Below are 25,667 nucleotides of genomic sequence, written 5' to 3'. Positions count from 1 at the left end.
AGCTTGTGTGCCGTTTCGGATTGTGTTATTCTGAATCTGGCAGCTCCTGGTTTTCTAACAGTCCACAAGTCAGACTTTACAAACAAAAAACGGCCAAGTGATGAAGCCTGCTAAGGAGGCTACCAGGGCCAAGCAGCTATCAGAACACAGGAATCTGCATGGGTCCATCCAGCGCGTACTTCACATTATATATGAAGAACTTTATTGCACGACAATTGTACATGGTAACTGCATGTTACACGGTATGGCAAGAATTCGTTAACATAATATGTAGGTCCCACGACTTCTCCATGTTGCAGCGGCGCCTCCGTGCTTAGTGGTTGTGAATTGCATCTCACCTGATCATCATCTCTTAAACTCATTTTATCAGCATGAACGATCATGGACGTCAACATGGTAAATTACCACCATCTCATCAACAAAACTCATTCAGCATTGTCAGTGGTCCAGACTCGGTCAGTTACTTTCACTGATAATACAGTCTAGCGGAGAGTCTGTTAACGTTATACTCTCCGCTATCGATTTAGTGCAATTAACGCTCTTAAGTACTTAAGTAAGTAGCTAGCAAGCCCCATGAGTAACGTTCCTTTATTTGTTAGCCAAGATGTGTTCGTGCGGGCGCCGACCCTGTTACTTGTTAGCCAGGGCTACCCAACAAGCCGGGGGCTACTACTGTATCATAAAAGGCAAGCCCTGCTGACTGGACAATATGCAATAAAATTCGTTACAATGTAAATTAAAAAATACTTTAACACATGTGGCTTTTCCATAGTTTATACAAAGCAGTGAGTTAGTTATTCTAAATACGGAGGCGGTCTGCAATATCTGTGATAAAAAGCTAACGTCATGCGTCATCTATAAAGTAAGCTTTCTCAGTTTCTGGCCTGACCGTAAACAAATAAAACCTCCTCTGTGTTTTTCAGAAACGCGCCAGGGCGTTTCAGGTTTTCACCTCTACCTTTGACAAATGTAGGGTCGTTGATAACTCTCGAGGAGAAGAGGAATTTTCACACACAGTGGAAGAAGGAAACAACTGAATTGCTGAAAACTTCCAAAATTCGGCTGCTAGCAGACGACCCGCCACATGTGCACATGTTCTGGTGACGTCACCACGTCCCACCCCAAGTACACACTCGGCCAAGATGGCGGTCAACCTGCGGAAGAACGAGAAGGCTATGTTAGCGGCCTGGAAAGACGTCTGCGAGGACCATTCGGACACAGATTGGTAAGAAAGCGCAACAGGGATACACAGTCTACATAATATACTGGGACTAGCGAAAGTTTAGTAGCCGTAGCGTCTGTAAAAAGTGGGGCATTTCTCCTTTGCTCTTTGCACTCTGAGCTACGCATTTCCGTCTCTCGATCGTTTGAAACAACGCAACAGATGAACATTTTATTCCTAACGGTTTTACGAAAAGCGCGGCTAGATACACCTAGCCATCAGGAGAAATATATTCACTCAGATAACAGATGTAGTTCATTCTACACAAAGTTTGTAGGCGCTACAAGTGCGATGCTCAGTATTTGGATTTATCAAGTCATTTCCGCAGTCGGATTCTGTCACCGCGATCCATTCATGCCTGCAGTCGTGTAAACTAGCCACCCGATACGTGGACAGCACCTCTGTAAACAAGTTCGCTTGTACATCTATTTTCCTAACGGTTTTCCTCGTCAATTATCCCTCTTAAAGCTCTATCTTGTTGCACGAAACGGGAAGTTTTGAAGTTCACATATATACTATAATACGTCTGTGTGTGTTTGTGTCAGCTCGCACGTCAAACTTCCGTCCTTCATGTTTTGATCTTTGTTCCGCTCTGTGCCCTTCCCCCTTGGCCTGCTGCCCTGCACAGGCGGACGTGTTTGTCTATCTGACCCGTTCAAAAAGGAACCAGTTCCCAACGCGTGCCACCCTGTGGCATGCCAAAGACTGTCGTAATCGTGATGATACCAGTACCACACAGTAACGTGCCTGGCTGATCCAAAAATAGCCCCCCAAAAAAGCAGCCCCCCCTCCTGTCTGTAACATGACCCCTGCCCGTCTGCCAGCTTTACACACACACACTGTGCGGCAGTTGCTGTTGTTGTCGGAAACATCTCTGGCAAGTGTGAGGAGCTTGAAGCGACGTTTGTCACTCACCTGTCCTTAGTTGTCATGACTTCGAATTGCATAAACCTGTTATACAATCACAAATAACAGATAACTTTAGGGAAGAATTGCGCCACCAATAACAAGGAAGTGAATTGCGAGCTATTTTTAAATAGCCCTATCTCATGCCTGTCAGACTTTGGTATGACAGGAAAATTTAGATTTTTTTACCGTTTTCCACCAACCGATCCAAATTGGAAGTGGTACATTCCTAATCCAGCAAACATGCCTTTGCCATATTTGCACAAAAACAGTAAAGCCCCAGTGGGATGACTTGATGAATCCCTTCATAGTACCACAGTGTTCTGCTGAAGGGTGTGGCTTCGGTAAGGCTCTATATCTATGTCTGTATGTTGACTAAAACATGTTTGCAGAATAGAATTGGTTCAAAGTAATTAGATTATGATAGGTGTAAGGTTGAATCTATTTGGATTTTTTTGTCGCACATAACCACAGTCTGTTGACTCCAAAATTCCTGGTGTTTATTTATTTATTTGGATACAGTCAAACCTGCCTAGGCGACCACCTTTTCAACGCGACCACCTGGCCATGGCGACCGCTTTTTCTCGGTCCCGAAAATTTTCCCCATAGGCACAAGCATTAAGCTGCCTGCCCAAGGCGACCACCCGGCCAACGCGACCGCGACCGCCACGAATTGGGACCGCACAGAGCACAATCCCTGCCCATGGCGGTCGCCTAATTTTCAAGCGTGTGGTGACATCGAATCATTCTGCTGTCGGATTTCACGGAAATGTTTTCAAGACTTTGAAGGACAAAAATAAGGACAAAAATATATGGAATAGCAATGTTATAGCATCGATTCCTCCACGAAGTGTTTTAATAAAACGTTCCCCCTATAAACATTGTAAAGACAAATGTTTTTGATGTTGTTGAGCCTATCGTAATCTTATAGTTTACCGCAAACTCAGTTCGGTTTAAACTCAATTTTCAAAACGAATACGTAGTGCATGGCGTCAAAAAGTCAGATTTCACAAGAATTACTATCTATTTCTTGTATTTTCAACAAAAATGTGTCTGTGTCTTACTAAATTCCGCCGAAAAATGACTTCGCGGCGGGCAAAACATCGGGTGAGAAATGTTGTTCCTTGGTCCCGACGCCATCTTGGATTTGGCGCGGCCCGGATTTGGCGTACCGCTGACCTTTCTAAAACAGGATGCTTTTGTGTATGAACATTTAGGTATACTCTAGTTATTGATGAAAATTAATATTCTTATTTTCTTTTTATTTCCATGAGTCTCACAAACCTTTATTGTGCGTTCTGCTGCACTGACTAATACGATGCGGTCGCACAGAGCTTGGCTGCGCGGCGCGACGAAATCACACCTTTCCGTTTTCATCTTTAGTTGTCAGATCGAAAACTTTTTGCCCCTTTTATCCAGCGGTCGGCGCCCAAAAAAAAGGCTGGGGCCAGCGGGTGTTTTCTAGGGATTTGTCTTAGGCCTTAAAACTTAGATGATGTGCGTGTGTGTGTGTACTATTTGATGTAACGTGTGAATGCGGGAGGGCGCTTCGAGATCATCGAGGCAACCATTGTTTTGTAGTCAAAATTATGACGAAAATTTGTACACGATGTAGCGGTATACAATTATTACAACAATAACGGAAAATGTAATTTTTGTAGGATCTTTTTGTCAATGAGAATTGAATCTGGTGGGGTCATGCTGTCTAAATTCACATAATTTTCCATCCATTTACGTACTGTATTTGAAAACCTCGACCTGGAAACATGTGAGTGGAATCCTCTTCATGGCGACCACCTGTCCATCGCGACCGTTTTTGCTCGGTCCGCCGGGTGGTCGCCTTGGGCAGGTTTGACTGTATTACTAAAATGTATGATAGTTTGGCAGCTTTACAAACATGCCATTGTGTTTGTACATGTACCTATTGGATGATAGCCCACAGTTTATTGTGCCAATGGCTCTAAAAATTACTGTGCCATTGATAGCAAAATTACACTTTTATGGATGGAAATTAAAGGTGAATTTAGAATATTAAGAATAAATCATCTCAATAGATATCATTCTTTCCTGCAGTCATTTTGTAAACTATTTCTTGCCATTTTCACAGGGCGCTGTTCGGATACGAGGCAAACACAAATGATCTGAAGCTGGTTTCTACTGGAGGTGAGAGATTTAATCACACTTGAAGGTCATGCATAACATACAGCCAACGTTGAGTAACAAGTAGACTTTAGGGTAATTTTTACGATCTGATAGACATTACAGTCAGGCAATAGATCTATTTCAGGACTTACCAGTATCTACATGCGCATGTTTTGTCTGCATTTTTCTACTGCCCCATAGCATTCCTGTAGACAAGTGACTCAGTACCATTGGGATTCCAACAGTAACAGATGGTCTTCTAATTTATTATTCAATATCTCAACAGTTGACCAAATTTGTCCGGCCTAACTGGGTGAAATATGAGATGCCTATTATGTGTGTGTCCCAGAATGTAGGTTTGAGTGCAAAAAGATTTATAAAAAAAATCAAATTTGTAGGATAGTAGACTAAGTGTTATCATTATTGAAATTTTAGAATTATGTTATCTTTTTTCATATATTTCCTATAAGTAGAGCTAAGGCCACACCAAGTTATTTCTCTTGTTTCTCAAACTGTATCAAAGTTAAAATCAAGCAAGAGGACAGCATAAAGAAATTGAAAATAGAGAGCTGGGACAAAAACTTGAATCTGTCTATGTTCACAGCCTGAAACTGTGTGGACCGAGGTACACACTTTTCTCTCAGACTCTGTTTCCATGTTTTTTTCCAAGTTCAGCATCATTCTTTGAATTTTAGAGTTTGTGGACCAACAAACTGGATTGGTATGGCCTAGACTACGCTAACTGTAACCCCAGCACTTATCGTCTATCTGGTAAATGTATTTGCACCCAACTTAATGACATGTATAATAGATCAATAGAGACTGATGGTACATTACTGATAGCAGGTGTGATTTGTGTAAATGACCTTGCCATTCATTGACAGATGGCGGTCTGGAGGAGCTAGTGGATGATTTCAGCAGTGGCAAGGTCATGTACGCTTTCTGCAGGGTTAACGACCCCAACACCAATCTGCCAAAGAACGTCCTCATCAATTGGGTAGGTGCTGTGAAAGACCTAGAAGTCTTATTTTATTGTGAAATAAACAAGTTACTTGGCATGTAGTCATGTATTCCATTTTCCACCTTAATGTTATGCAGTATCACAGTATTAAAACCTCACACCCAGTCAGTGTTAGAAGTCACAGACAATGGCTTCACTTATCAGAAGTAGCATATGTGTACATATGTATGAGTGTTAAGCCTGTGGCTGCCATTCAGCATTAAGGCTGGTATTTGCCATCATTATAAACTATGCGCGTATGCGGCTATAGTATGCCAGTTACTGTTGGTCTGCTTGGGTTTGGTTTGAATTAGGGTTGAAATTGTGCCAGTCTCTGTTTGGTTATTCCTGTTGGGTTAAGGATTATGCATTGATGCGTAAGTTCATCAGTGTCTTGTTTGTGTTCCAGTCTGGAGAAGCTGTTCCCACCTCCAGGAAAGGAGCGTGTGCCAACCATGTCAGGGATGTGGGCAACTTCTTCCATGTAAGGAATGCTTCATTGATCTTATGGCCTGACGACCTTACAGGTTTCCAATACATTGACCAGATTTACACCCCTGGTGCCTTGTTTCCATATACATGTATCATTATGAAAACTGGGATTCTGTTGTACGCAGAATAAAGGAGCTTATTTTGTAATGTCAATAGTTTTTGAAGACATGGGAAGTCACACATGTACAATTGGCAGAATTTTGCATGTACATGTAGATATGCTAATCGGGATGGAGGATATTGGTTGGCCAGGGGTCTTCAATGGTTCCACAATGCTTTTTTTTGCAACACCTCACGTTTGAACAATTTGATTTGTATATAGTCTGTGGTGTAATCAACCACTTCCTTGCATTACCCAGGGTGCACATGTAACTGTAAATGCTCGTGATGAGGATGATGTTGAACCAGAAGCTATCATGGAGAAGGTAGCCAAATCTACATCCTCCAAGTACCCAGCATTTGGCAAAGGCAGCAGTCAGCAGCAGAGGATTGAGAATCAGGGACCTGTGGTAAGTCATGTGCAGTTTTTGTGTGTTAAACACTAAGTGTATTTCATTATTTCTGTATCCACAGACTTAGGGTACATTCATCTATTGTTATATCAACAGTCACTCAGCAGTTTTTTTCATGATATTATGATAAGTGTTCTTGCAGCCAACTTTTGAAAATTTATGTTAGAAAAGTGCACAACTGTTAGTTTTGTTAGGTGTTTCTAAGATTCTGAAAGAGATTCCCACATTTGTATTGAACTAGCATACATTTAGTTATGGTTAGAAGAACGTTCCAGATACCAATGCTTCTGAATCAGGACATTGTTGATATTGAATGATGGCTGGTAGTAACAGTATGTACATGTGTAACTTTTAGACAAACTGCTATATTCCTTCTGCCCACAGCCCAAGATTGCACCGCGCCCACCCCCCACATCTAACGCAGAGGTACCCACAAATGGAATGTCTCCCCCCCCCCAAAATGATCAATAAATTTACGTCGATCAATTGTCATGAAATCAATAGGCATGAGATACAAGTAAAAGTGGTTTATTCTTACCTTTCAGTGGCTAAACTCTGATCATCCAGGTAAAATTGCACCAGGTACTCGTGTAATAAAAACTGAGATGATGTCTCTTTTTCCTATCAGAGAAATATTATCATGCTGTTTCTACAAGAAAGGACCTGCATGCACTTGTTCTTCAGCCTACTGACATTCTGAACCTGATTGTTCAGTGTTCAATGTATGATTTGGAAACTATGATCATAATCATTCACCCAACCTCTATTTTAAGAATATTAATGAGATGTCACTAATCACATTTATAACTGTCTGTTGTGAATGTTAGCAATACAAAAATCAAGATCATGCTCTACCTTCACAGTTACTAAACTGCAGTCAACAAGGTCACTATAGTTGATTCGGATTTCCAAGTTGCGAAGAGATTCAAAGAAAGTCTGCAAATGTCTCTGATCATAACTTTTAGCACACAAAAGTAACCATTTGGCTACCAATTCTCTATTGGACAAGGAGTTTTGCAGCACGGAAAAGTTGATAACTTTAAGCTATCCAGACAAGAAATACCTAGATTTTGATCAGAAAGTTTAATGCTGGGCTGTTTACTCTCATTATAAGCAGAGACTGTTAAAAGAAACCATCACTTTGGAGAATAAAGATGGACCAAATACTAATTTGTCACACTCACATGCAAGGGTTTAGACTGTGTAGTCAACATGTAGGCTGACGTACATGTGTCTTGTCTTGTCTCTGTGTAGGGTTCTGTGTACAAGAAGACTCAAGCGGCGTCTGAGATCAAAAGTAGTCAGAAGCAGAGGGAAGATTTCTGGGCCCAGCAGGAGGTGAGACAGACTTGTCTTTTCTGTTGTGCTGCAGCAACTTAGTGATCGGTGTAGTAGTAGGTATCATTCTAAAAATAGGATAAAACCATTTTTACCTCATTCTCTATTTTTTGTCAAGATCTACATTTTATTGTGGTGTGTATAAAGCGCCATTTACTAGTATTATTTCATCTCAGTCACTAGGCCTTTGAGCTCTATAAGTAGATTTGCTAGCAGCAGTATTCTAGCATACTTTACTTCAGGTTAGAAAAAGCAGAAGTCAATGTCCTGACTTGTCCAGCAAAAGGAACTACTCACACATAAAGAATTAAAACTTTTACATATGACTGAAAGTTTCTTGGTGAGAAGCTTTCAGACCTCATCGGCGGTCTTTATAGTCACGTGACCTGGACGTCAAAGGTCACACAGGTCACGCAACTTGAGGGTGATGTAGATGGGGGAAGGCAATGGCGGCCTTGGTTGCAGTTTAAGGATGGCGAGTGGGATATGTTGTGTACTGCCTCTTGATAATTCAAACATAACATGTAAACATGATATATGATATTTACACATTTATACTACACGACCAAAGTTGCTAATACGACTGGTAGCGGATGCTGTCTGAAACGTCTGACTGTTTCAAAGTCTTATCCAGTTGCTTGAGTAACTTTTTTTGCGTAGTTGCTAATAGTTTTGTGAATTGTCATACCAGAAAGAGGAGAAGGCGCGTGTTGCAGAGGAGAAGAAACAGGCGACGGCAGATCGGGCACGGCTCGAGAAGGAGCGACTGGATCGAGAGAGAAGGGAAGCAGAGGATAGGGAGAAGAAAGTGAAGGAGAGGGACCTCATGACAAGGCAGCAAAAGTAGGTATCAAGGGGAGGAACAACATTGTACATGTAAGAATATATTTCCTGTCACTGAAGAGTTACGTGTAGATCTACATGTATAGCAACCTGAAACATGTTCAGCTATATATGAAGTTACCAGTCGTTTTGTTGTTTTTGAATTAGAGAAAGGAATTATTGGAAAACATTACAGGTGCCAATTTATCTGTGTTAATTGAAGGGTTTTCTTAGTGAATTCCTTGTGATGCAAAATACCGCCATCACACAACCTACAGTTAGGAACCCATTGTAAAATGCAAACTGATTGACTGCTGTGCTGTCCGTATTAAATTGTAGAGATGATGAGAAGGCGTGGTTTGATACGATTTCATTTAATATTGAGTAAACAGTGACCTTTATCTTAATGACCTCGTGTTTCAGGAAAGAAGAGGCTAACATTGACAAGAGCATGATGCAGAAGGAGAGAGATATAGAGAAGGCCAGATGGGTAAGTAATTACAATGCATTCTTGATATGTGGGGTTTCACACAGTGCTACGTCATTATGGTATAAAGTTTGGGACTGGCCAATCATAAGACAATGCACCTGTTACCATAAAGAATGTAAAGATTCCAACAAATCAAAGTTATTTTGAAGATGCCCGCAGAAGCTGAGCATGGTTGTGTACAGCAAATGTTGTTAGCATTCTGAAGGAAGCAGCTCATTTTGTCCAAACAATTCCTTGGTAGTTCCACTCTGAACAGTATATATCACTGATGTTCGTTAAGGCCGAAGTACAGATGTTACAGCTGCAGTATTTCTCCATGGCAGGAAACCATACAGAAGGAGGAACAGCAGGAGGACAAGACGAGAAGGAAGAGGAGCGAGTCACTCACCAAGGCTGCGGTAAGTCTGGAGACCAGGGCTGTGGTCAGGGGTCTCGAACTGGCTGCAGTAAAATGTTATGGATATTTGGGTTCCTTTTTTCTGCCAGTGTTTTGGTTGTCTCTGAGCTACCTTGGTCATGGCAATAGTGAGTGGAACTACTTGAAGCCACTGCCTGTAATGTTAGTAAGTCTATCTAACTTAATTTTGACATCAGGGATACCTGAAAAACAGGCTTGTTACCTGAGTGTATTTTTCCCTGTATAAAGGAATAAATGAAATAACTAAGGCTACAACAAGACATGCACATGTCTTGAACTGGTGCTGTTCAGCTGATGTGTTAAGGAAACAGCACATGTTGTATCAACACAGGTTAATGACATGTTCATTGTCAGTCCAGTCTAGCTGACATTTTGATTGTCAACACAGGTTAGCTGCCATATTGGTTATCACAGGTTGTCTGGTGTGTTTAGTGAACAGTACAGGTACAGGGTCAGGCATGACCAAGATAAACAAGCTGACAAAACACCTTTTCCATTCAACACAACAAAGGAAATCTCTAAAGTCTGTTTTATACCTGAAGTTTGTACACAAAGTATGTTTTGTTTTTTATACCTTTTTATGACTTTTGTTTCCCTATGTTGTGTGGTGTTTATGTTGTACTGTCGATGCTATAGCAGGAAGACAGCAGGTTGCATATCACAGAGCCGCTCTCTCCCAGTGACAAGAAAGGGTATGGGAACTGGACAGCCAAGCCTTGGACGGGACAGGCGTCCGCTGGGGGGTTCCGTAGCGTCAGCTTCAAGCCTGCCACGCCCCCCTCCAGCCCGGGGCCAGGGGTGTGTTTTGTCTGTCCATGTGTGTGTGTGCCTGCTACACTGCCAGGGTTAATGCATGGGTTTGCTGCTCCCATGGCACAAACTTGCTGTGGCCTGCCACCAACACTGACATGTCCAAACTGGCCATGACTTGTAACAAGGCAGTTCTTACGCCCATGGCATAAACTTGCTGTGGCCTGGTGTCAACACTGACACAGCCCCAGACCAAAGTGGGCATCACTTGTAATCACAACGGCCATGGTACACCAACAGATTCTTGTTCTTTTTCCCATGGCACAAACTTGGTGTTGCTCACCACCAACACCTACATGGCTAAACTGGACTTCACTTGTAATCACCATGGCCATGGCCCACCAATATGTTTTCATTTCCATGGCCCAAACTTGGTGTGGCTTGCCACAGAGACTGCCATGGTTTCTGCATGGCTTCCAGTTTTCATGGCAACTGCATGGCTCCAAATACTTGAGCTCAGACTGTTTGGTACATACATGTAAATCCACCAATATCTCATTCTTTTTGTAGCAAATGTTGCATGTCACACAATGGAACATTCGCAGTCGTATCATCTCATATCCACAGTTGTACCATTAAAAACATTAAAATGGCATTAAGGAACATCCACAATGGCACCCACTTTACATACTGTGTGTCCCACCACGAGATATTCATTGTTGGACCCTGGGATACCCACTGTTGGCCATACACATATGCTGCAGTCTGACATGACATCAGTTCTACTTTCACACCTGAATATCTCAGACACATGAACATGGTGGCTGACATGGTTTCCAGTTCCACCCTATTCATTCATTACATGATACTAAGATTCAATCTAAAACAAAGGAAACATATCCTTAGTTTTTCCATTAATCTCTGATTTTAATCCATACATTTCATCATCCTTGGAGTGGATCTCATTATTTTTTTTTTACCTCCCACCTTACCCCAGGTTAACCCCACAGATAAGCCTCCACTCTCCTCCTTTAAACCCACCCTTTCCCCATTGGCTTTTCGAAAAGTTAACTCTCCGCAGTCGTTTGCATCGGGGCCGGGATCGCCTGGCATATGTGTGCCGCCTAACACGCCGGTTGGTTGTGGTTTGCTCCCTTACAGTTGCTGTAACCAGTGGGAATGTTTCCATACATGCTTGTGTTCAACACTTTTAAGATCTTGATCTTGATTGAATAGTCCATACAAAAAGCTTGCAATTTTTTCAAATCATTGTAGAATTCATTTCATCTAATAAGCTTGTCACAGCTGGTACTGGAATGGAGTGTGTGGTTTGGTTTGAGATGAGCCCAGGTGCAAATGTCAGAATTCTGTTAATGTATATAGGGTTCAAAATTTGGTGCACCTTGGAAGCATGGAGTTTATTAAGTACAGTACAGTGCAGTACTGTACATGTAGGTATGTGATGTCCTGTTATATAGAGGAACATTTCCTAAGTCATTTTAGTAAGAGAGGTTGGTTGTTGGTTTGTTTCCTGTGTTGGTGTGTGTGACCAGGAGGATTTCGATCAGGAGTACCAGAACACGGTCCAACAGCTCATCGCCAGCCGTCCGCAGCAGACGAAACACGGCAGAACGTTCGTGCTGACTGGAACCAAGGAGACCAGAACCACGGACGGAATGCAGGCAGAACTGCACAGGGTAGTCACCACAGAAACTACACAGAAACAAACTGTCGAGACCAAACTGGCGCGGAACCCGTACATCGACACTACGCCGATTGTTCAGTACAACCAACCTGCTGACGTTTCTGCCGACCTGAATAACGACGATGATGATGTGGAAGACCCAAACTTGATTACTGAGATGGTGAGAAAACAGTCCAGACTCATCCACGGCAAGAAAAAGCCCACGTTTCTGGCAAAGCAGGTGGGGATGTTTGAGAAACCAGTAGAGGCAGAAGTGAATCCGTTTAAAGTTCAGCTGGAAGCAGAGACCAGAAGATCGCGGCCGCGAATCCTGCCAGGGGATGGTGCACCGAAGGCTGGGTTCCAACCAACATGTGTGGTCTCCACGCCTGTGTGTCACGCACCCACCCCCTCCCACATCACACCTAACAAGCCTGCACACAAGCATCCACAAGCAGCACCCACACAAGTCACACCACAGCGCCCTCTAGCAGCAGCTAATAAAACCGCACCCCCTCGCCCTGCACAGCCAGCAGTACAGTCCTACTTACCCCGCAGCACACCACACAGCCATACAGAACCCAAAACCACACCCAGCAATGTGGGACACAAACCCGTAGCACAGCCAGATGCAGCTAAAAGCCAGCCTGTCCCCATGGGAAGTTGTCTACCAAAGAAACCTCCTGCACCCTCCCAGGCCAAGTCTGACCCAACAGGAAATCAGGAGGATAGGAAAGTGGACGGTGTGTTTGAGTCTCATCCGTACACCGAAGAAGAGGACGACGGGCCCCCACCCAACACTGCCCTGGTTAGTCAACAGGTGTAAAGCATGTGGATGGTTTTGTGACCAGGTCTCCTTGGCCAGGTGTCTGGCATGCACCTTGTGTGTTGCAGATGTCTGGCATGTGTTAGCAAGAAGGTTGTACATGTAGGCATGTTGCTGGTGACTTCCCCAGTTGATGATAGAATATGTATTATGCTTCCCTGGTTGTCATCATATATTTGGTAATAAGGGCTTGTAGTTTCTAAACATAGATTGCTTGTTGCAAGCTCCACAGGGTCATTACTATCAGCTTCAAGGCAATTACATCATAATCAGTGTTACTCCTTGGATAAGGCATGTTAAGTTTGCCTAGCAAGACACCATCCGACGATTGAAGTTACTCAGTTGTCTTTTAGGCTTATCCAAAGTTTCAGAATGCTACCTTACTTTGGGTTAAACATGAGTTTGAGATGAACTTGACAAGATAAGTGTTTGATAAGTGAGTCGGGAGTGGGAAGCTTAATGCAAAGATTGAGATTTTATGCCACTTTCTTGACTATTTCATTTCATTTTCTGTTTTTTAAATTGTTTTTATCATATGTGGAAGTCTTTCTTTTTTCCTTTTTTCTCCCTCTCTCCACTGGTACTGTAGGAGGCAGCTGCGCTGGTTGCACAGAGAGGTGACTTTAACCCCCGGTCGATGTGGCAGCAGCACAACGTTCCCCCTCCCCTCCCCAGCACACGCCCTTCAGGCCCAGCCAGCCCTGCCAAGAAGGTGGCCCAGTCTGCTCTCTTTTTACTTTCTCTTTGTCATCGTGTTCTTTCAAACTTTATGTTTACTGCTACTTCGAGATCACTTTTCGCTTTCTTTACTCCATGACTTGTGTTTCATTTCTATTTTTACTCTGTTGAACCTTGAGTTTGTGTTTTTTTCCTATTTTCCTACCTCTTCTCTGTTGAACTTCATGACTTTGTGTTTGTTGCTATTTCCTTGCATTCTTGTGTGTGTCCTGTGACAGAAGCCTGTAGGGTACCCCCTGCAGCCAGTACCTGACATGACCAGCAGTGCAGAGGCCCCTCCCACAGAGGAGAGTCGTGAGCTGCCCACCAACACAGCTTTGGTGTGTACCCCCTCCCTCCCTCCCAACCAGAGTTGGTGTGAACTCCACTAAAATCTTGTGCTTTTGGTGTGCATCCCCTATGCATTTGCCAATCAGATGCATATTTATGCAAACTATTTGCTCATTTGCATATTTAGTCTCTTGACCCTAGAAGTCGCAGGCAAATTGACATATTCATTGAAAGCCTTTTATTAGTACCTGTATGACCAATCTAACCAGCCTTGTTCCCCACAGAGTCAGTAAAGCAATTTGGTAGCATCATACCATTTTTTCTTCCTTAAGCACCTTGACAACATCTCTGCTAGAGCCCATAGAAAATTGGGTGCACATTGCACAGCAAGGAGAAGGTTGATGTACAAGCCTGACATTAGGCAACTACAGTTCCTCGTGAAAAAACTCCTTCTTACTGCATCAGACTTCTCTGTGGTCCGGTAAGGTTGACAATGACATTGACCATTTATGTGCAGCTGTCTGTTTGATGTTTCCTTTTATATCTCTTACCTTTTCTCTCTACTTTTTCTCCATGTCTCTCCACAGGAAGCTAAAGCACTTGTTTCTCAGCGACAGAACAACCCTAAAGACATGTGGAAAGATTTCCATGTCCCTCCCCCTCCTCCCAACCTGCCCCTTCCCCCCAGCCCTGTCAAGGTGGGACAGTCTTAGCATGAGGGCAGCATGTTAGACCTACAGAGTGTGGTTTTTGTCTTGTAGTCATTAGAGAACTACTGCATGAGGGCAACATGCTAATTTTGCAGTGTAGTTTCCACCTCATATTAAGTTCAAAATGCTTTACCGGGGGGTATGTAAGAATTTAGTTTCCACTTTTTAGTAGTTAGACAAGTGTGTGCATGAGGGCCTGGTTTTGCATTGTAATTTTTACTTTTTAAGCTTTGAGATAATGTAAGTGTTGGGAAATTGTTGGAGCTGAGTTTCACCCGTGAGCTCTGTCAAATAGTGTGTTTGTCTGTATATTTATATGTGCTGCTCTCATTTCAGTTGATTTTGTCCTTTGCCTGTATTATATCTGTATTATCAGACGCTATCAGTCCACTGTATGTAGCATATTCAGGCCACAGCAATGAAATTCCTTGTCAGTTTGATTTCTAAGGAAATGTAGTGTCATTATTACCTACATATTCGATAGCCATCAACATACTATCTATCAAAACACCGACATATGAAACAATTCATCGTCTTGGTGTTTGTTTTCTTTGTCCAAAAAACAAGTCATTTTTTTAACGTGGCCCCACATCATTGTTCCCATTACCTGTGGTGTCCTATGTGTGTTTGTCTTCTATGTGCCACGTAACAAACACTGAGTGCGTGATTCTGTCTCTGTGTTGTAGAAGCCAAAGACACAAGAACCCAGACCAAAAATCGTATATGAGCCGGCCATTACGGAGCCTCTGGTACAGTCCTGCTCATGGCACGCTTCCTCTCTGCTCGGCGACACTTCTTTCTTGATCTCTTCTACTAAGGTTCTCTTCCTTTGACTCTCTCCTGTCTATCTCAGCTCCACTTTCTGGATTTTTGTCTTTTGTTTCCTACTTTGTCTCCTGTCCTCTCCCTTTAAATCCACCTTTTGCACACATCCTGTCCCTCTGTATAATAACTAACCCTGTGGCACCCATCCTGTCTTCTTCCCTTTAACACCCCCTTCCTTTTGCAGTTTTAACTAACCAATGTAAGAATTCTATGCAGGTGTTTGTTCTGTTGTGATTGTGAATCTGGATTATGTGTGCGATACTTACGTTAGTTATAATGTAACAGTACAAATATTGCTACTACTGGTACAGGACACAACAGTCCCAGCAGCTGTCCCCGTGCAGAATGGTGGTCCGACCCACTCCACAGAACAGGCCACCCTTCCAGACAGACCGGATGGTCCTCTGACCAACACTGCAATGGTCTGGTCCTTGATAACACGTACATTATACCTGTGCAGTGTGATTTTGCATGGCATCAAATCTGATCATCTCTGTCGTTGTACCACTCTTATCACCTTGACATATATTTGCACGTTCATCATTTTAAAGTTTGCTGTGTACTTCAGAGTTGTGGCAAATATGTTGACATGCGTTACATAGGGCTTGTTCCAGATTGTTGTTAATGCTTTCAAACAGAAGAATTATTGACAACGTACAGTAGGTTTGGTTATTATAACTAAGCTGATACAATAGTTTGATTATCGTCACTAAACTAATACAGATCCAGTAGGCTTGGTTATTGTCACTAACCTGATATAGTAGGCTTGGTTATCACCACTAACCTGATACAGTAGACTTTATTATCATCACCTGATCCAGTAGGCTTGGTTATCATCACTAACCTGATCCAGTAGGCTTGGTTATCACCACTAACCTGATCCAGTAGGCTTGGTTATTGTCACTAACCTAATATAGTAGGCTTGGTTATCACCACTAACCTGATACAGTAGACTAAATTATCATCACCTGATCCAGTAGGCTTGGTTATCATCACTAAACTGATACAATAGGCTTGGTTATTGTCACTAACCTGATACAGTAGACTTTGTTATTATCATTAACCTGATCCAGTAGGCTTGGTTATCATCACTAACCTGATCCAGTAGGCTTGGTTATCATTCCTTGGAATGTAAAAGTATTACTCAAACCCCATTCAAATTTAGACTTAGAGGTTGAATTTTCCTTGTGAGAAGACTTTTTAGTAATGAGTTTGATGACATTGCTGTTCTGGGACTGGCACAGGAGGCAGCAGCACTGGCAGCAAAGAGAGGCAGGAGGAACCCTCGCGCCAAGTTTGAACAGACACCCCAGGCGCCCCTGCCTCCCATCCCTAGCAACCCCACTCCCAATACAGCCATGGTCAGTAGGCAGTTCTGCTGTGGTCTGTAACGTCATTGGTAGTAGTCATGACTATAACTATCATGGTGATATATTGTAGTGCTGCGGTTATAACAGAATTGTGGTGTAGTTCTCTCATCACGGAAAGTAGAGCTTTGATGGTGTACCTCTGTCTGAGTGTCATCAGTACGCGTAGAAGTGATTGTGCTTTCCTATTGAGACCTGGTCAGTAGACGTGTGATTCTGTAGTTTACATGTAGTGCTGTTGTCACAGTAGAATTGTTCTGGTGCAGTTCTGTAGTCCTGGCAGCATGGTCTGTAGAACTACATGCATGTATGGCAGTAGTCTTGCCTTTATACATGTACTAGTACATATAGCTGATCCTGGATAATTGCCAACATAGTCCACAGTTCCATGTTGTCAGGCAGTTTTGATGACAGTCGTGCTTGACTTTTCCGTGTCCTTCCTTCCTGTCGCCATCCTCACAGGAGGCAGCGTCCCTGGTACACCAGAAGGGAAGCTTCAACCCAGAATTAGCTCGTCTAAAGTTTGATAACAAGGAAGCATCTCCCAACACGGCTCTGGTTGGTGGTCGTCTGTTGTCAGAAATTACGTCATAACCAAATACTAACAGTAGCAACGCAGCCTTCCTGGCTGGCTGATTCAGAATTTAGGACATACTAGTTGCCTACTTCATGCTTGTTGGGTTATATATCACTTGCCTGTTTATGTCTGCTAGATTTAACCTCAAGTGCTATGCACTGTGGTATGCATGGGTATTCCCAGATTGTCTTGACATTTAGGATTAACCATTTTGTCATACACTATAGGTCCGTGGGGTTCTGTGGCATTGACGATGCTTGTGAGACTAACACTTGTGCCTAGAGTTCTATGGCCGTGTCAATAGCTGCAATTTTGGTCCATGGCATGCCTTGGTTATCATAGTGAGGATATTGCAAGTACTGTACTTGCTGATCATGAGCACTGATTCCTCCAAGGTATCAGGCCTTCCCAAAGCATCTTGAAATGTCACCGTAGTTCTTGTATAACTGCATGAACAGTATCATCCCTGATGCACATAGAGAGTAAGTTCCTAAAGCTGTACAAAATAGTTTTTTACAGCAAACATTGATGTCTGAGCTCTCTATAAACATGAGAATGAGTGGTACAGTATATTGCAGAACATTGCAGTTGTACTGCATGAATTCACTGCTTTTATAATCATAACCTGATATCTAACAATAACCCTGCACCACAGAATCTGGTCATTCTACAGCTATTGAACAACCTGACTGAGATGTTGATGGTGAAAAATTTTGCTGCAGGCGTCTGCAGAAAAACCTTGTTGTTGGTTAATTGATGGAGACGTTGATTGATTGATCAATTCTTGATTGACTATGATATACCATGCAGGAAGCAGCTCAGCTGGTGTCCCAGCGAGGTACCTTCAACCCGAGGGCGATGTTTGAGCCAGAGCCGTCCAATGTATCGGCGCCTGCCAGGCCGTCAGGAGCACCGCCACAGAAGCTGAAGCACAGCTGGGGCCAGTCGGTGAGTCTGGGGGAATCTGTCCTCATTTAGCCTTGATTTTGTATAATATCTTCACTTACATTGTATGTTTGAGAGATTGATAGTGCTGTAGTTGTAAATGTTGTAGGATGTACAGAATACTGTACATGTATATTAGATGGTTCTAACCTGGTCATGAGTGGATTCTTTGAAACCATCCCCATGTAATATCCAGAAATTCCATGTCATATTAAACCTCCAAACTATTTACTTTCTCTTTTGTTACAATTCCACCTTCACTTTAAGTTTGCACTTGACATCTTGTATATTATTTGCCTTTTGTTTTCTTTTGCTCATTCCACCAGCAACAGGAAGCAGAGCCGGTCCGTTCGTCCCCACCCGCCCGTCCTGCCGCCCCTGCGCCGGCTCCCCAGTCCAGCCCCGCCCTCGTACCCCAGCCAACCCCTGCACAAGTGCCTCCGCCACAGCCGCCGGCCCAACCGGAGCCTGCACCAGAAGTGCCGCCTGCAGAGCCGGCTCCCCCCCTGCCTACTGGGAAGTCCCCCCTGACAGAGTCCCTCTCTGTTCTACAGAAGGTTCGCATACAGCAGGACTCTGACGAGGAGCAGGATGACCAGGACTGGGATGGTAACCTCTTATATGTTGTTTGTGATCATGGTAGTTTTAGATAGAACATATAATTATCTCCATGAAAAATGGAGATATTGTTTTGGGTGTGTCTGTTTGTCTGTCTGTTTGTCTGTTTGTTTGTCTGTTTGTGTTTCCGCACCACTCCAGTCAGCATAACTCAAGAGCCTCTTGATGGATTACGATGATATTTGGTACGTGGGCGGGTGTTGTGAAGCCAAAGGTCAAGGTCAATTTTGGGCCCCCTGGTATGTGACCTTGGTACTGCAGCGGAACTTCAATTTTTGTATCTTTTTTGTATACTGAAATTACAATAGCATGAAAGTTCATCTGGGTTAACAACTTTGCCACAATGCGAAATGATTATGCTAGGAAACAGCCATAATCTAGAACAAATATAAATGCTTTCCCCAAAAAAGTGTTAAAAGTACTGGACTGCACCTTGTCACATACATTACATGATGCTGAATGTAGTGGTTCTGTGTCCCACCAGAGGATGAAGGAGTGTCCCAGCCACCTGTGGTCCAGTCTCCTGCCCAACCAGCCGTACACCAGGAGGAACCTGTCATCACACAAACAGGTGGGAGTGCTACATGATGACAACATTACATGATGAAGATACTATTTTACAACCCAAGTCACATTTATGTACAATGCACTCGAGTAAGTGGTGACAAGTCTGACCTGGTCGTTTGTTTGCTTGAATCAGAGGAAACGCATGAGACTCAGTACCAACAGCAGTACCAGGAAGAGAACCAGCAGCAGGAGTACCAACAGGAGTACCAACAACAGGAGTACCAGCAAGAATACCAGGAAACGCAGCCTGCTCAGGACTATGTTGATGACCAGAGTCCTGTGGAAACTGGGCTGAGAGCCAGGGCTCTATACGACTACCAAGCATGTAAGGACACAAGCAGACATTTTATTAGCTAAGCTTGGTCTTAACATAGTAGCCCCTATACCAGTACACTATAAATGAACATATTATACATATTATACCAGAACACCATAGATAAAGGGTTTTCATACCAGTACACCATAGGTGTAGGGTTTTCATACCTGTGTACACCATAGATGCAATGTTAACATACATTGTACGTTTCCATACCAGTATTTCATAATCATAGCATAGAATGCATGTTTACCATACCTATACACCATGGATGTAGGGATAAGGCTGTTTGGGATGTTGCTGTAAATGACTGTCTCCCTCCACTCCTTCTACAGCTGCAGATGATGAAATCTCCTTTGACCCTGACGAGATCATCACCGACATCGAGCAGATTGACGAGGGCTGGTGGCGCGGTGTGGGGCCTGATGGGACTTATGGCTTGTTCCCTGCCAACTACGTGGAGCTGATTTAAACATCACACTCCAACAAACACTGGTGTAGAACATGCAGGTTCCTGATGGCCCATAGATATATTTATTCTTCTGTCTAGAGTCGATTCTTTAGCAGGAAAATGGCAGGAATGAAATGAAGACAAAAATCTTTATGTGGGCATGAGAGAGAACTGGAGAAATGTTGATACAGGTCTTTTCAGGTCAAATGTTTATGCAAATTTCCTTCCTTTTTTTCGTTCATCCATTTTGTGCAGTCAGTTTTTAGCCTTGATTATGAAAAATAGTTCATTTTCATAAATAATTTCGCTGGTTCATGCTTCTCCCTATCTGTCTGATTTCCATTACAGATACCAGCACACATAACAAGACTTTGATATGCATGGTGTAGTTATCATATTTACTTGGGACTAGTGTGAAATTATATTTGAAGTATCATAAAATGTTAAGACTTATAGCCATAGTATGACGTTCCTTCAAGCCTGTGTAAAAATGTTTTAATCCAGGAGCAGAAATGTAGATTTGACAGAAGAGACCACTTTATAATAATTATATATAGGTCGTGACACACACATGTAGGCTGTAACTGAACTTACAGTGTAAGGGATCTCCCTCCTGTAGTTGGGTGTGTTACCCAAGATTGGCAAGGATAGACGTTTCATTGTATGGGAAGCTCCTTGCTTGGTGCTGAACATTTTTCTAGTAGTGTAGGATTATCATTAAACCATTGATTCCCAGACAGGTAATGGCTAGTCCTAGAGGGCCTCAATAGTGACAGTAGCAGACATGTGGATGTCAGATGAGCTTGGGTAGCAACATTCAATATCCTGGTTGATATCCACCCACTGGCGGTGTCCTGTTTGTCTACAAGCACAATGGTGTACAGATGTGAAAATTTTTCGCACAAACATTTCTTGAACTGAATGATTAAGTAAAACTGATCAAAGGGATGTCTTATCATCTAGATGTAGATCAAGCCTGAATCAGCAACATTTGTTTGGCAGGTGGGATTCCCATACAGTTATCATTTTGTATCAATGCATTCATAGTTAACAGCAAAATGAATACAGGCCTACATAAATGACTATAGCTTGATATACAAGTACCTAGATGCCATATTGGAACAGATTTTACACTGTAATATGTACTAACTGCAGTTGAATTATTTAGCTTGATAGAATGTCACAGCAAAAAAAGGTGAACATAGTATTATGTAATTGTTTTTGATCATTTGATATGAATTGTATTTAAGGATTGTTTTGAAGCTATGTGGATGCTTGCATGCTACATAATATTAAGATGCAATAAGCCTCTTGCCACTAGAATTGTAAGAATATGTGACTTGAGATATTTCCGCTGAGATGATTTTTTTGGTCTGGAAGAAGGAACTTGATTTGTGATCAGACATGTAAACAGAACTAGAAAAATGCCAATAAATTTTTTACCATTCGAATTGTTGGTGGTGATTTAGTCATTATGTCCCACAGACTGTGGGCCACAGTTGTATGTTTCAATTATGGTTTGTCTTGGGAGGATGTCTACAAGATAGCTCAGGTTCCAATCAGATATATCATTTTATTATTCTACTTAATAAAAGTCTTGCAACTACATTGCACCTTCTTTTCTTTCTGTTTAACGTCCCAGAAAAAGAGAAGCCAGTGAGAATATGGAAATGTGAACAGTGTTGTTGTCTGTTAAAGTATAACAGACTAAATTGATTGGACACAATGCTAATGCGTTTCATTGCAGATTTCATTTAATAATAGTAATAATAACAAAATACAATGTATATACAATGTACATTTATATCTGGGGTACAAAGATCGAACAAGTTTGTAGTTCTTTGTATCCTTTATTCTAAAACTAATTATTGCTGTGTCAGTTGTTACATGATGGCTTTCTCAAATAGTGGACAACATTTGTAGTTCTATAATTCATGGTGCTCAATAGCTGCAAAAGCACAGGCTGTGCAACAACCTTTACAGAAGTACAGGGTACACAACAGCCTCTATAGAGGCACAAGGTACACAAGAGATGCTGTAGATAAATAGCCTGAGAACCATACTCCGTAGTGACCGCTTTCACTTGCTAACCACGTAGCAACCACGTAGTAACTGAAAAGCATTAAGCCAGCGGTCATGACAGAGGATGGTACTCAGGCTAGCAGATAAATACAGAGCAAAACCGTTTCTCTAAATGTAGACCAGTCCATGTTGCTTGATGGTGTAGAACAGCCCAAGAGAATTACAGCACAAGGCAGTCCCTATAAATGCACAGTTACTACATCCCCAGTCTGAAAATTTTTCTGACACAGGCTGCAGACCAGCGTCCTCTCCTGTTGCACCTGCAGAAGGCACCTGCGACACATCAGGTGCTGACATGGCAGCTGCAAAAGGTTACAGGAGTTTTGTGCAGCTGGTGAATTGCATCTACAGCAGCTGATCCCACTTGGCCCAGCTGTTGGTGTCATGTTGCCATGGATACCTGCACAGGAAAGATGCAGAGAACAGAAACTTTGAATGACATTTCAATAAAAAACTAGACTTGCAATACTGGAATGCAAAAATGATAATATGACAAGAAATGAAGATGCATCAAGAATTGAAAAAGTTAATTACGCACAAACACATAAAAGACTCAGGTAGGTGTAAACCCACCTTTGTTGATGTGTAGTCTGTTATCATGTTCATTCACTAAAGATGAGGCTGCCACTTGACCTACAGCTGGTTCTTTTCTTCTCCTTTTGAATGTTGGAATCGACCCTAATGTTCTTGCTAAGGCGGCATCCAGGCTTTGACTCAGTGCCTCCTCATGGGACCGACTGTATGGCTTGTGAGTTTCATCAGTTATCTTGGGACGTTTCCTACATGATTCACTCAAATCACATAAATGAACATCAGAACATCTTTTAGTCAGGTTTTCTGAACTAGAGTCCTGAGTACACTGAGAAGCATTTACTTCTGACACTTTTGGGGCATGGTTTGACATTGAAGCAGAGTCTGAGCTTTTGATACATCTCTTTGAAACTTGTCGTGCAGTTGAGTGTACAGTATTGCTTGTTGATGGAGTCTGTAGGGTGTGGGAAGTTTCTGAGTGTGACATGTTCTGATTGGCTATTGTAGAATTTTGTGCCACCAGTCTTGTACGCCGTCCCACTGTGCGGCTCACATTACTAAGGTGCTTTCCTTCCTGCAGCAGAAATTTATCAATTCGAACTTTAAGTGCAGTGTTTGGTATGGGATAGGAGTGTCGCGTGTACGGAACACCTGTGAAAGGGTCACTGGGCGGACGACCCCAAACCTCCTCTGATTGGCTGTGCTTGTCCAATGTTAATTGGTCAACAGAGTGGCCAGATGGAAGCATCATGGGGAGGGCCATCAGCTCAAGGGTGATCTCATCCAGGTACTCCAGGGGGATTCTGGGAGTTTCCTCAGATGGATCTTGTAGCATATTTCTTGCTGCATCTTGCACTTCTTCCTCCTTACAAGGAGGAGATTGTACAGAACTTGGTGCATCCTCAACAGGAGGAGGTTTTAGGTGCTGAGAGATTCGGTAGACAAGACTGATTACATCCTTATGGCAAGCTGCTGACGGTTGTCCGTAAACACGGATAGACCTCAGCACGGGGATGGAAGCACTCTGTGTTCGCACAATTCTCACCATCAGGTGACTTACTTTACTCAACGATGCCAGTGATTTCTGCCACAAGTTGGTTTCATAAACATTCCCCTCAAGAGTTCCTGGTAAGAAGTCTTTACCAACAAATGGATGTCTTGAACTGTACCTGTTGTTCTTAAAGCAAAGGAATTGTCTTTCCTCTAAGAAAGCTCTTCCAACTAGATGGAATATTTCAGGGTTGATTGTACTGTTAAAGGAGGCACTTGTGCTACCAGGTTTATTGTCTACAAGCCAGTTTTCTATACTTGCTGCTGAGTGTGTCAAAATCTGAAGCCCTAAGGAAACATTTGATCCAACGCATGGATCAATGTCTATCCTGTGAATGTGGATGTGGAAGGGAAAACTCAGTATCACGTGGACGGGAGGCTTGATGAAATATTCCGCTCGGAAACCCCTGGCACGGACTCGCAGGTCAGCTGACACCAGGTTTGTGACGTCATAAGCATCAGCACTCACTTTGTCACAATGGATTCTGGGATGCAAAGCTGGATGGCAAAGATCCATGGGAAGGTTGCTGAGAGATGGATTGTTTGTTGTTGCTTATTACCTGAATCAGGGACCTGGAATATAGGAAATAGTCATGTTACAATGTGGTGCAAGAACCTTCTGAAACAGTCTTGGAGGCCCATCTTAAGTAAGGACCTCATGATCTGAAACCAAAAGCTTCATAAAGTGTAGCACCGAGGACAAATTGATGTTTAACATGACAATCAGACAAGTTAAATGCACAGGGCCAGTAGAACAGTGGCTGGCTCCCGGGAATCGAACCCAGGCCCGCCAGCTCACAAACACAATGCACTGGCACTAGGCCAGAAGGTCCGGAGTGGCGCTTGAACTACACTGTTACACTACTACCCCTTTTCCTTTTTACATTCGTCCTCCAATCACCTAGTTCGATATCCCTGGTCGGCACTTTTGCCGGCCAGTGTGGGAACCACTGAAACACACGGGACGAGTAGTAGTCTCCTGGCTCCTGGGAATCAAACCCGGGCCCGCCAGCTGACAAACTTAATACACTTACTACACATGTACTAGGCTAAAAGGTCCGGACCACACTGTAACACAAGCAAGTCATGCGATTCAAATTATACAAAGCAGCAAAATGAAATATACGATGGAATCTGCCTAATGCGTTACACTATAGGAGGGTCTGCATGCATTTTCCTGTGAAGTCTAGTGAGCCATGTTCATTCACCTTTAACCGTAGCACCCTAATTCAACGTTAAGCGTTGTTTGGAAATTATTCCTAAAGCGTAATTGGTCACTTGAATTCTACGTTCTCTATTTGTTATCCTTAATTCATCGTTTAGCCTTATGGACAAATTTTTCATATCGGAAAGTCGAACACCAGATTGCCTAAAAGTCACAACGAAGTCCCCAGTCTTGTCAGTGTTCACAAACTAGTCGCCCATGAACACAAAGAAATAATCAAATAAACTTGTTCCCAAAGACTTACGCAAGAACAACTTATGCGTTGGCGGCCTTCCTGAATTTACCATTAAGCGTTGCCTTGCCTCCTAAATTTACAAGCATGGGTCCCCTCCAAACAGACGGTCCTATAGAGTAGAGTATTAAAGCACAGTGGTGTCGTTTTTTCGATAACGTTACATATCTGCAATTTCTCAAACTCCAACACCGGTAAAATTGCTGAAGCCATATAGATGACATAGATGTACAGGAGCTGCTGTTAGTTTGATACATATTTTGCCCCCCTCCCCCTTTAACATTTGAAGCTCTCACCGACATACATTCTGTCATCAGCTCCCCAGATATGCAAACAATCGCCGCTATCTAATACTCCCGTGGCCCAAGGGGCGTGCAGACGTGTCTACAAACCTGGCCGAGCGGGCAAGGAAGCAGGCGAGACCGACAGCTGTCTTCCCTTGTCAGGGTTAGTCACATACAGCAGCCCAGTGGCCAGGGGCTGACTTTTCACTGTTTTTACTCAGGCTCGAAACCCGGAAGTCTGGTGGACTATTCCACTTTTGGGGATGTCCAATATGTA

The 25,667-nt window shown here is 42.9% G+C and overlaps 2 protein-coding genes across 13 annotated transcripts; one reads left to right on the top strand and one right to left on the bottom strand.

Moving 5' to 3' along the window:
* The first annotated feature begins 1,065 nt into the window (after positions 1–1,065).
* LOC136430728 (drebrin-like protein) lies at positions 1,066–21,437 on the top strand. 11 transcript variants are annotated; one of them, XM_066421570.1, is made up of 25 exons: positions 1,066–1,225; positions 4,236–4,291; positions 5,155–5,267; positions 5,680–5,754; positions 6,122–6,271; positions 6,659–6,700; positions 7,529–7,612; positions 8,304–8,455; positions 8,858–8,924; positions 9,248–9,322; positions 9,979–10,140; positions 11,090–11,227; positions 11,646–12,584; positions 13,192–13,314; positions 13,559–13,660; positions 14,198–14,308; positions 15,007–15,138; positions 15,457–15,567; positions 16,390–16,506; positions 16,975–17,070; positions 17,900–18,037; positions 18,367–18,643; positions 19,137–19,223; positions 19,353–19,544; positions 19,871–21,437. In XM_066421570.1, exons 1-25 carry the CDS (start codon positions 1,143–1,145, stop codon positions 20,005–20,007), a joined length of 3,759 nt encoding a protein of 1,252 aa, XP_066277667.1. In that variant the 5' UTR covers positions 1,066–1,142; the 3' UTR covers positions 20,008–21,437. The 11 variants fall into 11 exon arrangements, with proteins under 11 accessions (XP_066277667.1, XP_066277666.1, XP_066277665.1 ...); XM_066421569.1 differs by having other exon boundaries at positions 1,068–1,225; positions 9,982–10,140; positions 18,361–18,643; XM_066421568.1 differs by having other exon boundaries at positions 1,069–1,225; positions 18,361–18,643.
* A 176-nt stretch (positions 21,438–21,613) lies between these two features.
* LOC136430732 (RING finger protein 37-like) lies at positions 21,614–25,635 on the bottom strand. Of its 2 annotated transcripts, none has more exons than XM_066421586.1 (3): positions 25,499–25,635; positions 22,642–24,222; positions 21,614–22,468 (listed from the first exon to the last, which is right to left on the bottom strand). In XM_066421586.1, exons 2-3 carry the CDS (start codon positions 24,164–24,166, stop codon positions 22,248–22,250), a joined length of 1,746 nt encoding a protein of 581 aa, XP_066277683.1. In that variant the 5' UTR covers positions 24,167–24,222; positions 25,499–25,635; the 3' UTR covers positions 21,614–22,247. The 2 variants fall into 2 exon arrangements, with proteins under 2 accessions (XP_066277683.1, XP_066277684.1); XM_066421587.1 differs by having other exon boundaries at positions 25,411–25,503.
* Positions 25,636–25,667: the final 32 nt, after the last annotated feature.

The sequence above is a fragment of the Branchiostoma lanceolatum genome, chromosome 3 (assembly GCF_035083965.1).
Source record: "Branchiostoma lanceolatum isolate klBraLanc5 chromosome 3, klBraLanc5.hap2, whole genome shotgun sequence".
Taxonomy (NCBI): Eukaryota; Metazoa; Chordata; class Leptocardii; order Amphioxiformes; family Branchiostomatidae; genus Branchiostoma; species Branchiostoma lanceolatum.
Note: the sequence above shows the minus strand (reverse complement) of the source record. Positions and strands in the feature narration are given on the sequence as shown.

Bases quoted from the DNA above. Each gene is read 5' to 3' on its own strand.
- LOC136430728 (XM_066421568.1), top strand. From the start codon at position 1,143: ATGGCGGTCAACCTGCGGAAGAACGAGAAGGCTATGTTAGCGGCCTGG. The intron at 9,323-9,978 runs GTAAGTCTGGAG...TCGATGCTATAG, and splicing joins AGTCACTCACCAAGGCTGCG to CAGGAAGACAGCAGGTTGCA. The intron at 10,141-11,089 runs GTGTGTTTTGTC...ACCTTACCCCAG, and splicing joins CCTCCAGCCCGGGGCCAGGG to GTTAACCCCACAGATAAGCC.
- LOC136430732 (XM_066421586.1), bottom strand. From the start codon at position 24,166: ATGGATCTTTGCCATCCAGCTTTGCATCCCAGAATCCATTGTGACAAA. The intron at 22,469-22,641 runs GTGGGTTTACAC...TTTCCTGTGCAG, and splicing joins CAGACTACACATCAACAAAG to GTATCCATGGCAACATGACA.